Genomic DNA, 12,832 nt, shown 5'->3' on the forward strand with positions numbered 1-12,832 from the left:
AACAGTCAATAAAAGCGAATAATATTCCATAAATATATTTATGGATTTTTTAAATAATTTTAATATTGATGTTAGAAAAGATATTTGATTAAAAAACAAAATTTATATTTAATTTAAAAATTTATATTTAGTAAAATAGTAAACAGAAACATAAAATTAATTTGTTATAATTAATGTACGAAATGTTATTATATGTAAATGTCGTATAATATTTGAACATTGATTTTAAGTTTAAAAAAAATAATTTAAATATTCAGAAAATCAACAATTGATTTGTAAAAAAAGAAACGTACCTTGATAATCACTAGTATATCCACAACACTACTTAACCACATAATAACACGAATAGCACCATCGAATGAATTTAGGGTAGCAAGGACGCACCACCACTCGACTGATCTATGCATGTATTCAATAAACGGGTCGATAACAGACTGAACTGATTCATGATGGGACGGGGTGTGTGTCACCCGATTGGTCAACGCTAGACTTTATGTAATTACATACGCATAGCGACTATTTCCAACTGAAATATAATTTTTCCCTTAAAATATTTTATTTTATATATTAAATAATTATTTAAACATTAATATAATAATTAAAAATTAAAATTAATCTTTTATAATGTTTAAATATAATAAAAATCATGTGGTTCTATTCTACACGACAAATTTTAAATAAAACATTTTAATTCGAATTTAATTAAAACTAAAAAACAACAATTTTAATGTAAAATAAAATATGCCAATGTTATCTCCTTTTTCTTATAATTTATTGCACCTTTATTTAATAACTTTATAATTTAAAATTGAAAAAATAAATAATAGTAATTTCGCCACAATTGAATGTAAAATAAAATATATATTTTATGAATGTATTTAAGTTTTCCTCTTTTTTTTATTTGTTATAATAAACATATTATAACAAATTAATTAAATTATTTCGCAATTACTCCCTATTATTATTATTACTATGTGTAAGGTAAAGAATAATTTAATAAATATTCACGTCCATTTTGAATTGAATTTAATTTGTGAGATAATTAAAAAATCTCTAAAAATGTTTTTAAATATTCTCTTTCTTTTTATAATGAATAATCCATCAAAACCTATTCCAATTTGTTTCTCAAAATAATGTTATTTTATTATTATTAATAATAAGCCCTTCTTTATTCATCATATTAACTCAAAATTCAAATTAAATTTGAGTGCAAATACCACAGGAAATCTGTCAAAAATATTTTTTATCGTTTTCTAATAAATTTGTAATATATTCTAAAATCTAACAGAAGTACGAATTAAATATTTACAGTTCATATTTATCTGTACAGTAATAATTATTACATATTATTAATTAATTATTAAATTAAAGTACAAGGCTAAGCTGTTTATTATATAAATTCTTTTAAGTTAAAAAAAAAGATTTAACAAACTTCTAAATCCAAAAGTTGATCAATTTTTTGTTATGCTTAAATAAAATAATTTTAATTAATTTAGTATATTTTTAATTTTTTATATTTATATATTACTTTATTTATTTAGTCTCTTTGCCACTTTATGACAATTTATGTTATTTCTTAGTTGGCTTGAAACTAAAAATAATAATTATTAAAAATACAAAGTGTTTATTGTAAGGTCTAATTTGCAATTGCGTTTATTAATTATATTTGGGATTTTCTAGAAAAAAAAATAGCAAAGTCCAACACTATTAAATACATTTATTTAAATACAATTTACAACAATTTTTATACTACCATTTTAAATAAATTTAGTAGTTCTTGTTCCATTCTTCACGTTCTTCCCTTTCTTTAATAACTTCATTAACTAATGGGGTAAGGTATAACTTATCATCCTCCAATTTTGTCCATTGTTCTTTGGGCAGAATGTCTTTTTGGATGGACAGTTGTGTGGCTCTTAAGATACGGTAGTTGCGGGCATCAACTTCATTTTGTGGCAGTCTTCTCAGGGCTTCTTTAACATCGGCATCTTCGTACAAGAGGTCGTCTCTCATGAGTCCGTATTTGTTAAATCCCGACAAGTTGTAAGCCCATCTTTGAAGGGCGCTGCTCATGAAACGTTTTTGTACGAAGCTTACAGCCATTTTACCTCAGTAACCTATTTTATTTTAGAATAATTAAATAAAATACAAATTATGTAAGAATTTATCAACATACCTTAGAACGGGGCAATTGGTTAAGTAACTAAAATTGGCGATGGTGGTAATGATTAATACCTAACTTCTCTGGGTAAATTGTTACCAACCACAAATAATGTTGGTACTCAGTGTGTCCAATGAACCACAACACCATAGATAGATACACCACACTGAATGAACATAGCTCATAGAGCGATAAATATAGAATAAATACCATCACATATTTAATTTCAAAATTATACCAATATTACGTTATTGCTAGTAAACTGAATATTGACTTATTATATTATTATATTGTAAGGTTTAATTATCATTCTAATCATAGATTATGTCCATATTTCAAAATAAAAATGAGATACTTCAATATGAATATCAAAATTGATATAGGCTCAAATTTTATTGTTCATTTGTATACAGTATATTTATTATTGTAGGTTTCGAAACCTAATGAAAAATAAACATCAGTACATATTATTAAAAAATTTGATATTTCCACAACAAATCAATTTTATGAGTCAATATTTACACAACAGAAGACACATTTAGTATCTGGAAACCAAATAATAGCTCGACGTTAAAGCGCAGGTGTGAATGTTGGAACCAAATTCAAGATATATTTAAGAAAATAATTGGCGCGAAGACGCACATTTAAAAGTGCCTCTGGAGAATTTGCGCACAAAATATTCACTGAAATTTAATGTAAAACTGGTATTGCTTGTTTAATTGTCAGTTTTACAACATAACTATTATCCTTCTATCTTTGATTAAATATTAATTTATATTCCATTTTAAAGGATAAAAACATAAACAATGTATTTTTTAAAATTAAAGTCATATCAAAATCATTTTCATAAGTGGGACACTACCTCATCTGCCACATCTGAGTAGCTAGCACTGAAAACAATACAATACACATTTTGAAAATACAATATAAATAAAAACTTTTCAAACAGATTTGTAATTGGTTAACTATTTGTTTTTGACATGTATAGCTTCTAATTGATAAAACTAAATAAAAAAATAAAATTCTTAAAAGTTTTTAATATAAAGAAATTCTCTAAAATAATTCTATTGTTCTTCTTGAATTTTATTATAAACACTTTTAACTAATTTCTTTTGTACTAATGGAACAATATCCTTACAAGCTTGTGTCAACATTTGAACACTTTCAGTAACATCTTCCAAAGACAAGTGTCCATTGACAAATATCTGGGAAACTTGTTCATGTGAATTTACATATGACAAAGTAACAGTACCATTTGTATACTCTTTGGAGATGTTAGTAGCACATAATTTCTCTTCTTCCAAACTAACATCTAGTAATTTAACATTGTTCTGAACACCCAAAGTAGCAGAAGTAATTATATCATACATAGGAACTCCACCATTTGCCATAGCCATACCGGCAGCTGTGATTGCTGCACTTAGAGCAGATCCATCATTATGCAGAACTAAAGCGTAAACATCCACTTGAAAATTGGGAAACTCACATCGACAAACTGTTGATTCGAGAGCTTGTTTTAATATTGTGCTGTAATGTTTTTCTTCAGCATCTAACTGATGTAATCTCCTTTTTTGACAGCTAAATGTGGCATATTTGAATTCGCAATATATTTCTCCAATTAAACTATATTCTGTTCTGTTGGGAATTTCTCTGGGATCATACACAGCAACAATAACTTTAGTTTCACCCTGTTCTACATAAGCTGATCCTTTTGCTTGGGAAACAACTCCCACATCAGTAACTGCAATACGTTACAAACATAATAATTATTTAAGAAATAAGTAAGTTTGTACTTACACATTTTCCTATGTTCATTTGATTTTCTATCATCCTTTCGTTTACCATTTTTATAAACGTCGGCGAATTTTGAAGACAGCGATTGTATGTTTAATTTGCTAAACAAATGATATGGAACAGTGTCCTCAGGACCATTAATTCGTCTGTGATCGACAGGCATTTTGTTTTGAGAAACGGTCTACAAGTAAACACAATGTGTTTATATACTTTTAGGTTATGAAACCATTTTTGAGGTTATGACTTATAAAGAAGAATTTAAATCGCAGAAAATATACATAATTTGAAATGTAAAAAATATCCAAATTTAATAATGGAATAAATTAAGTTTTATGAATATAGAAACTCTGGAAATGTGTAGCAAAATAAAACTACTTACTTCAAGGTAGAATATTTAATATATTAAATCAAAATTGTCTAAAAAATCTACTCATACAAGTGTCTGAGAATTAATTTAAGAAAATAATATTAACTAATAACAGAATTGTGTTTCTTTAATGAACCTTTAACATTTTATTGAGTGTAAAAAAATCTACACGTATTAATTTTAAACATACCATATAGATTTTATGTTGCTAACTTTAAAACAAATGTTTATAAGAAAAATATACAATACACGTAAATGAAAATATTTATGTTATATAATGTATCTTTATTTAGACAAATAAAATATGTTCTTACTGATTCACACATTTTTTAATATTCCATCAAATAATAGTAAGAATAGTTGAAATATTGTACTCTGGTAGAATTGTAGCGTGTTTTTTAAAAGGTAACGTGTTCGTCTAATTACTTTACAAATATGCTTGTTATAATCAAATAAACTTGTATGCGTTTTCCTAGTTTCAATTTTTTGTTGTTGAAATGAAGGAACAGATAAACAAAACTGCATATACAAACATTCTTAATTATAGAATTTTTAAATTAAATATAAAAAAATTTCGCCAGTGACCCCTTATCAAAAGATTATTTGCTTTATCTGTGATTAGTGCTTGGGTATTCTGTAAAGTGCTTGATGCTCTTTTTTATATATTGAATGTATTGGTTGCCCTTTTTTTCTTCCTTTTTAAACCAGCTACATTAACATCAATAAAACGAGATTAAATAAATCATGAAATTCAGGATTATAAAGTGTAAAAATTAAAAAATATATAATTCAGAAGTCATGTGATAATATATGATGAACAAAACATATAATGATGATCTCAATATAAACGTTTATTTTACATGTTACTAATGCATTCTGAAATTAACGATCCATTTGAAAAAGCCGCACCCATTACCACAATAAAAGGCTTGTCTATGTTAGACCATTATTGTGGTATGCCTAAGACTTTCTCACTTAATACACACTATATTGATTAATCTAAACACATCGGGAATTAATTCTAATTTAATTAATAATAAAAGATTTAAAGTTTATGACAGAAATGTCTCTTTATATTTCACACATTAATATACACAGGCAAATAATTATTAGAAGTATTTACACCAACTAAGATGTGATAGCATTAAACATTTCTAGCATATATAAATATGATCACAGAACATAAATAAACTTGTCTCTTAAAAAGTCTGGTTAATGAATATATCTCTGCTGGTGCTATGCATCTAATAATAATTAACAATCTAGGAAATTGGCCGCCATCAATAACTCTAAAGCAATTTCAGGAGCAATTGGGAACTCTGGAATCTCAGTGGAACTATTCGTATAACGCACTTTGTAAGTAAAGTACATGCAAACTTTTTGCAGCACATGTGACCTGCAACAAAAATTTCAGCAATTAGTATGTTAATAAGACTGTTAATGTTATTGTGTTCCTTGGGATAGGTTCCTGGTTACCTACAGTGAGTCAGTTAGTATGTTTCATGTGCTTTAACAAAGTTGAATCATATTTCAACATATAATGTTTATTTAATGAATATGAACTCTCACAATTGTGGAAGACTTATAAAAACTCAACAACTTTATTAAATAAGTATAATATTGTGAGTATTAGTAAGTATACATGCCATGTTTTAGAATTTGTTTATGGTATTGTGATTCTTTAAAAATTGTATAACTGATGTAATTCTCATATAGAAACTTGTTTGGAGTATTAAATAATGTTTTGCCTAGATGTACAAAGAATAACACTGGACGCATTTCATATAAAGTATTCTTTTAACAAAAATAAATACCACCATATTAAAAACTAATCTCACCTTCCAAATCACCAATATAAGGAGTTATTGTGCATGCAAAATTTAAGTTCATTTAATACAAGGAATATAAAACCATTAAAATTCATAAAATCTTCATATACTGAATATCGAGTTTATAGATTATCCTGAAAAGTAATGTGTGTTAGAAAATAAAAAGTTCATAAAATATATAAATATTAACACGATCTGTAAAATATAAACGAAAATTAATTTGGGTATAACCCACCAATCAATAAAATATTAAGAACATATGACTCACATCTATAATCTTGATTTAAATTTTATTAAATGGCTTTATGGAATCACTTTCTTTAAAGCAGGCTGCAAATGTATTGAACAATTTTAGAAAAACTAGGATTACACGTAGGCAAGTTAATATATTTTTTTTAATGCATCAAATTATAATTTTAAATGTATTAAAAAAATACTTACGGAATTTCTCTAAAGTTAACTTCGTTTGCTTCATTCTCGGCAAACTGACCTGGTCCACTCAACATAGCTTTTATTGTTCCTGAGGTCAATGCATGCTCCCTTTTAACAATAAATTCGTGCCCGTCAGACGAAATTAACTTAACATACATAGCATCCGGACCTTCGCAGCCTCCATACACTCTCTCTGGGGCTTTATCTTCGGATATATCGGTCATTTTCACCTAAAAAAAATGACGATCACAAATTTGTTAGTATATACAAGAAGCACCGTCGCTTAGTAGGCTCATACTGTATTCATAATATAACGATTTTCGAGCGGTAAACGCTTGAAAAATTACAATAAAACTAAGCGGAATCCACTGGAAACAAATGATTGTGGACAGGAATATGGACTGCGGGCCCCAAATAACGCAACCGATAGCAGATTAAAAACAAAACCTTGAACGCCAAATTTTGTGTCCGCAGCTAACTTCGTGCGGGGTTAACCTAAAAGCCTCCCCACTTGACACCCATGCACAAATGGCGTAAAATTGTAAACATTGAATTTTGACATTTTGGCATTTTATTTAGACATTACGTTAATCAAAATTATAATTAGAATACAACTAATCGAATTGTCGAAATTGAGCAATATGAGCTCTCTTAGATGCATATAAAATCCAAAAGTTATGTAACAAACCTTATATATAAATCAAAAGTTTAATAATGGATGAGGTATTATTCAGGAGTAGCCGCTCATTTGAAAATTTGCAGGTAATGAAAGATGAAATATTATAATTTCAGAAATTTTTAACGGGATGTTTTAGGTACAACTTGAAATAGTGGCCAACAAAAGCAAGGATCTCTTTAATCAGCAGTTAATAACGATTAAGGCTTTTATAGCAAAAGTGATAGAAAGCTCGAAATTCGATTCAATTAGATGTCAGATTAACAATATTTCTGTTTTAATTATTAAATTAGTAAACGATGCTAAAAACTTAATTATTTATGTAACAAATCCAAGACGTATCAGCCACATTTTACATAATCTCTTTAATCAAAAATGTAAGTGAACATAATGTAAGTTGTGAATTGTCATTTTATTTCTGAATTTACAGGGACAAAAAGAGAAATTGGTTTCTGCTGTGCAGGAATAGTTTTAGGCACTATAGCAGGTATTGCAATAGGGTTGATGATGTCAGAAAAAAAAACTGAGTTTCGATATATGCAGGCAGTACAATGCTGTAATTATGAAGGAACTGAGGTATTTTTTGACATTCATTACACTTTAGATAAACTGAAAATTATGGCATGAAACAAATTTTTAACTTTAACTAAAGCATTCCAAATCAAGTAAAAATTAATTCTTACAATTTTTTAATCTAATTTTGTTGTATAGTCAATATTTTCTATGGAAGTCTCTTAGCTATCACTTAACACTATTCTTTACAAGTAATCAAAATAAATAATGGTAGAATCATACACTACTATTACTGATTAGAACTATAAAACTCACTTTTATCTACTGTATAACAATAAAATAAATCAATAAAAACCAAACATGTATACATAACAGAATTGTGGATGGAAAAGTGATGAAAGTTATTTATACAACTAAATTATGTAGACATGTGGAGGTTTTCAATATATTTTCTTCCACCAGGTGCATTGATATTTTATAACCAGTTGTAACCAGTAACCATAACAGCATATATTTTACATGTTTCTTAATTTTAGAATGTTCAAGTTGTTGAAGATGCAAAATCGCCCTATGAATGCAAAGACAACGAAGTACTTATTACAGTTAAATCGTCTTCCGTGCATATCATAGATGCTCAAATTTGTTCAGGGTACGGACGTCACCTGAGACGAATCTTAGGACGACTGTTTAATGTAAGTTATGTTGAACTCTCAATGGTAATAATTAAGATATGGCATGTTAAAAATAACATTTTAAAATTTTTGTGCCCCATTATCTCTAAAAAACATGGACAGGAGAATATTTATTTTATTGTTTTGTTCTCAAATGCATACGATTATGTGATTTGATATAAATAGTTTAATTAACTTGTATGTGACTAATTACTTGTATCCATTTAATTGCATCGTAATATATCAAATATTTTCTCACTAATAAATAAGCTATCGCCTGGTGACACTTGTCTACTTAGATACTCCATTCATACATACACACATTCACCAATATATAAATATAAATATTTCATCACCTGTTTATCTTCAACTTCTTGTACTTGCATATTTACAATCACCAAAAACTTTACTTATATAATAAGAATCAACCCAAAACACACTTATTAGCTTACTAATCTTGTGTTTCCAATCTGTTCAAATAAATTCTTCACTTCCACACTAATCTGGAAAGAATCAAACAATCAGTACCAACATACTAAAATTAATTTTACATTCTTTTTTTATTTTCAATTTAGTGTGGTTTTGAAAATTAGAATGTTTGTAGTAGTGTGCGGCGGTTACTTATGTCAAATCAAAGAAGCGACCTGTTGAGATAGCTTATTTTACACTAAAATAATAATTAAAAATATATTTTAAAATTTAAAAATTAAAATAATTAAAAATATAAATAAAATTAATCATTAATTGTTTATAAAAATTATGTGAAGATGATTGCAATCTATCCACCATTTCATTTTCGTGTGATGTGATGTTGTAGAATAAAAGACTTGACAAACCTTTTTCTGTTAACATTTGTTAATATTTAAAATTTCATTTCAAGAAAAAATAAATTATTCGTTTACGTTTAAGTAGTAATAATAATATCAAACTGACTAAACAATATTGTTAATAACCCTTTGAGTTTTTTTAAATTTTGTTAATATATTGGAGTACAAGAGGAATAAAATAAATATTCTAATAAAAACTGAGTAGTTTTTGAACGTACGAACGTTAATTCATGTGTGTATATTATAAAAATATATTAAGTATATTTAAAAGTATTAAGGGTTTCAATATTTAGCAGTGATTCTGTCACACCCTATAGAATATTTTACGTATTGTAAGCGTGTTTGTGTGTTTTTATTAATATTGTTATATAAATTTTCACAAAAAATAAGGAATTTGAACACCGAAGAAGTACTTAGGTTTTTAATGGTTATTTCTTAAAAATATATACTATTTTACTTTTTATTTTATATAAAATTTAAAAAAAATGTAATGATAACATAACACTCCTAATGGTTTTTATAAGACAGCAAAAATGTGTGTCAATTTTTCTAATAGTTTTAATGCATCTTTAATTTTCAAATTATTAATATACATTGGGATCAGAGAAATGGCATAAATTACTATCATACATAAAAATACATATATTATATCTCTCATGGTATCTATATACATGGAGCAGTCCATTTTACTAATAATTAGTCCCATATCATTTAAAGAAAAAGAACATCAAATCACAACGTTTCAACGACTGACTCGACTTAATTAATTCATTTTTTATTTGCCTAGAAGACAAGAAACGATCTTGTTTAGTGATTCTTCTGATTTGTCTGTCTATAAAAGGAGTTGCTTTGTTCAGACATTTTCTTATTGTATTTTCAAATGAGTATCTTAAGTTTTTAGCGATATCAGCAATATTTAAATGTTGATGTTTCATGTTAATTATTATTTACATCATATCTGGAGTTCAATGTTTCTTTAATTTAAGTTAATCAATGATTTCAATTTCTAATTTGTGTGTTTAAGGTAATATCTCCATCGTTTTAAAAATGTGTGGCAAAAATTTTGAACCCATTTATGAAATATCTTGTAAAATGTTTAATTTTAAATTTTGTGCTATTTCTCTGACCATCTGTGTATATCAATCCAGTTTAGTTGAAGCTATTGGTCCCATTAGAAGTACCTTAAAGTGATGAGTGTAGTCACCTTATATCGAAAATATTCGCTTACAAGACCATACTAATTTTACCCATATTTCAAAACAACATTTTATCTAAATTATCCTTATTATTCACAGCAATCGAAATGCGATATTCCAGTAACTCTGGGTAGAGATTGTTCTGGAATAGTGACTGATTTAGGTAGCCAAGTTAATGAGTTAGAGGTAGGTGACGAAGTATGGGCAGTAGTTCCTTTCTGGTCACAAGGTGTCATGTCTCAAACTGTTTTGGTGCCAAATTATAGAGTTTCCAAAAAACCTAAGAATATTGGTTTCACTGGAGCCTCTAGTTTACCATATGCAGGATGCTTGGCTCTTGCAGTACTCAAACAGGCCAATATTAATGCGCGCAATGCTCAACATAGAAAGTAAGTATTATTCATTGCAAGATTAACTATATACAAAACTAAATTTGGCTTTTTCTATGAAAATTCATTTACCAATTAGATAACATATAAAACGATGGTGATAGTGAAAGACTGATAAAAAAAATTCCATTCAGTTTTTCAGTTCATTCTATTTTCATTTAAGAATTCCTCAACTCGGCAAAGTTACAATAAAAAATTGTAAATGCTTACATATATAATTTTTCCCATGCAATTAAAATCTTCTAAATATAGTTCTCTATTTTTTGTATTCATTAAAATTGTCTTTTTTTGCAGAGTTTTTATCCTGGGAGGATGTACGCCAGTAGGGTGCGTGTTAATTCAACTATTGAGACATTGGAAGGCCCATGTTACTACTACGTGCCATCAACGTGCCCTGCCCGTCGCAAAAGCTTTAGGAGCCGTGGACGTAATACTGGTTGATTCGCCAACCTCCATGGTGAATGGTACACAAACGGAAAGCGAATTTCCTTTAGATAAAATTAGTCTGTGTAAAGAATTAGAACTTAAAGAGTACAAATACGACGTAATAGTTAAGGCAACCGAGACATCTTTAAGCGATGATCAATTGAAAGCGTTTTGTAAAGAAGGCGGCGATGTGATTTCGGTTACACCCCCGAAACATAGTTCAGATAGCATGGGATATTTCGGGTTATTGATATTTGGCTTGTATGTTCGGTGTAAATACTATTTATTGGTAAGCTGAACTGATTAAAAGTAAACTTGGTATAAAATATAATTACTTTTGTTTCAGAGACCGTTTGGATTACATTTGAATTATTTTGACGAAACTCACTTTTGTAGCGCCTCTTTGGATCAACTTTCAGAATTTGTTGAAACCGGTTTAGTGAAAACTGTGGTTGATAAAGTATACAGTCCTCAGGATATAGAATCTGCTCTTACACATGTACAATCAACAAGATCTATTGGAAGTACCATAATAACTTTCAGATAATATTGAGTTTTTAGTAAATATTCCTAGTAGTTACATGTACAATTGTTTTAACGAATTTGTAACTGGTACAAAAGCTATTCAATGTTTTGTCACAATAGCAATATTGGTCAATATATTGGTTAACAGATTTTATATATAAACTGGTGTATTAAATCTATGTTATTAATTAGTGCCTTTTTACTGCCAACTGTTTATAGTTTTATTTATACAACCAAAGTTATGTATACATAAAATAAATTGTTATAATAAACAGTAATTTCATTTTTTCCTTAAATAATCTTTTCTTATAAGAATGTCTGATAGCTATTATTTAAAATCTTAAAATAGTTGCAAAATATTACAACAATAACTATATTAAAAGCAACAAATACGACCAGAAGACTTGATCGTTTTCTTTGTTTCTGATAACTTCGTGCAGGCAGAAGTCTGTCACAAGAAAGTTGTATGAAGCTGGTCTTTGAGGCAGGAAATGTTTTCGACATCCTCTGTTAAAAAGGACGAATTGTCGGCAGAGTATGGTCCAACGACCACTGCCTGTAGACTGCAGGCGAATGCCATTACTGTTTATTCACAGATGAGTCTAGTCAATTTTGAGGAGGGAAATCCGAATTTATTTAGTTTTTGATGATAAATTTCTAGAAAATTTCGTATACAAGATTCATTTTTACAAGAAATAGTTGTAGATTTCTGAGATCGTCGTTATAGTCAAACTTACCTTTCCAAAAGTTATTACTTTTTGACAGGACATCAAACTTTTATAAAATTTTTTGTAACACCGCAAGGAGATTAAAAAAGATACTTTTTAAATTTTGTGGCCAAAAATTGCTACATGAATTGAAAGCAAAGGTAATAAAAAAGATACTTTTTAAATTTTTATGGCCAAAAATTGCTACATGAATTGGAAGCAAAGGTAATTCACTGTTCTAAATTAAAATTATATAATTTTAGAACATTATTCTGGGTTCTATGACGTCTAGAGTAGACAATAATTTAAAGTAGTGGACAAA

The 12,832-nt window shown here is 27.9% G+C and overlaps 4 protein-coding genes across 5 annotated transcripts; 1 reads left to right on the forward strand and 3 right to left on the reverse strand.

Annotated features, from left to right (window-relative positions):
• Nucleotides 1-1,697: 1,697 nt before the first annotated feature.
• On the reverse strand, nt 1,698-2,282 carry LOC109595814 (cytochrome b-c1 complex subunit 7). Its single transcript, XM_020011238.2, has 2 exons — nt 2,174-2,282; nt 1,698-2,114 (listed from the first exon to the last, which is right to left on the reverse strand). The coding sequence occupies exon 2, from the start codon at nt 2,098-2,100 to the stop codon at nt 1,768-1,770; it is 333 nt and encodes a 110-aa protein (XP_019866797.1). The 5' UTR covers nt 2,101-2,114; nt 2,174-2,282; the 3' UTR covers nt 1,698-1,767.
• Nucleotides 2,283-3,093: 811 nt separating this feature from the next.
• LOC109595812 (exosome complex component MTR3) lies at nt 3,094-4,224 on the reverse strand. The gene is made up of 2 exons (XM_020011236.2): nt 3,956-4,224; nt 3,094-3,899 (listed from the first exon to the last, which is right to left on the reverse strand). Exons 1-2 carry the CDS (start codon nt 4,113-4,115, stop codon nt 3,223-3,225), a joined length of 837 nt encoding a protein of 278 aa, XP_019866795.1. The 5' UTR covers nt 4,116-4,224; the 3' UTR covers nt 3,094-3,222.
• A 927-nt stretch (nt 4,225-5,151) lies between these two features.
• On the reverse strand, nt 5,152-8,925 carry LOC109595826 (elongin-C). Of its 2 annotated transcripts, none has more exons than XM_049961432.1 (3): nt 8,797-8,925; nt 6,590-6,810; nt 5,152-5,715 (listed from the first exon to the last, which is right to left on the reverse strand). In XM_049961432.1, exons 1-3 carry the CDS (start codon nt 8,824-8,826, stop codon nt 5,574-5,576), a joined length of 393 nt encoding a protein of 130 aa, XP_049817389.1. In that variant the 5' UTR covers nt 8,827-8,925; the 3' UTR covers nt 5,152-5,573. The 2 variants fall into 2 exon arrangements, with proteins under 2 accessions (XP_049817389.1, XP_019866812.1); XM_020011253.2 differs by lacking the exon at nt 8,797-8,925 and adding an exon at nt 6,879-7,040.
• LOC109595825 (reticulon-4-interacting protein 1, mitochondrial) lies at nt 7,115-11,991 on the forward strand. Its single transcript, XM_020011252.2, has 7 exons — nt 7,115-7,342; nt 7,396-7,633; nt 7,687-7,832; nt 8,306-8,461; nt 10,563-10,852; nt 11,147-11,567; nt 11,625-11,991. Exons 1-7 carry the CDS (start codon nt 7,295-7,297, stop codon nt 11,823-11,825), a joined length of 1,500 nt encoding a protein of 499 aa, XP_019866811.2. The 5' UTR covers nt 7,115-7,294; the 3' UTR covers nt 11,826-11,991.
• Nucleotides 11,992-12,832: the final 841 nt, after the last annotated feature.

Source organism: Aethina tumida, chromosome 1, assembly GCF_024364675.1.
Source record: "Aethina tumida isolate Nest 87 chromosome 1, icAetTumi1.1, whole genome shotgun sequence".
Taxonomy (NCBI): Eukaryota; Metazoa; Arthropoda; class Insecta; order Coleoptera; family Nitidulidae; genus Aethina; species Aethina tumida.

Bases quoted from the DNA above. Each gene is read 5' to 3' on its own strand.
- LOC109595812 (XM_020011236.2), bottom strand. From the start codon at position 4,115: ATGCCTGTCGATCACAGACGAATTAATGGTCCTGAGGACACTGTTCCA. The intron at 3,900-3,955 runs GTAAGTACAAAC...AACGTATTGCAG, and splicing joins AAATGAACATAGGAAAATGT to TTACTGATGTGGGAGTTGTT.
- LOC109595814 (XM_020011238.2), bottom strand. From the start codon at position 2,100: ATGGCTGTAAGCTTCGTACAAAAACGTTTCATGAGCAGCGCCCTTCAA.
- LOC109595825 (XM_020011252.2), top strand. From the start codon at position 7,295: ATGGATGAGGTATTATTCAGGAGTAGCCGCTCATTTGAAAATTTGCAG. The intron at 7,343-7,395 runs GTAATGAAAGAT...GGGATGTTTTAG, and splicing joins GCTCATTTGAAAATTTGCAG to GTACAACTTGAAATAGTGGC. The intron at 7,634-7,686 runs GTAAGTGAACAT...CTGAATTTACAG, and splicing joins TAATCTCTTTAATCAAAAAT to GGACAAAAAGAGAAATTGGT.
- LOC109595826 (XM_049961432.1), bottom strand. From the start codon at position 8,826: ATGCAAGTACAAGAAGTTGAAGATAAACAG. The intron at 6,811-8,796 runs GTGATGAAATAT...CATTTTTTTTAG, and splicing joins AAGAAGTTGAAGATAAACAG to GTGAAAATGACCGATATATC. The intron at 5,716-6,589 runs GTAAGTATTTTT...TTTTTGTTGCAG, and splicing joins GTTAACTTTAGAGAAATTCC to GTCACATGTGCTGCAAAAAG.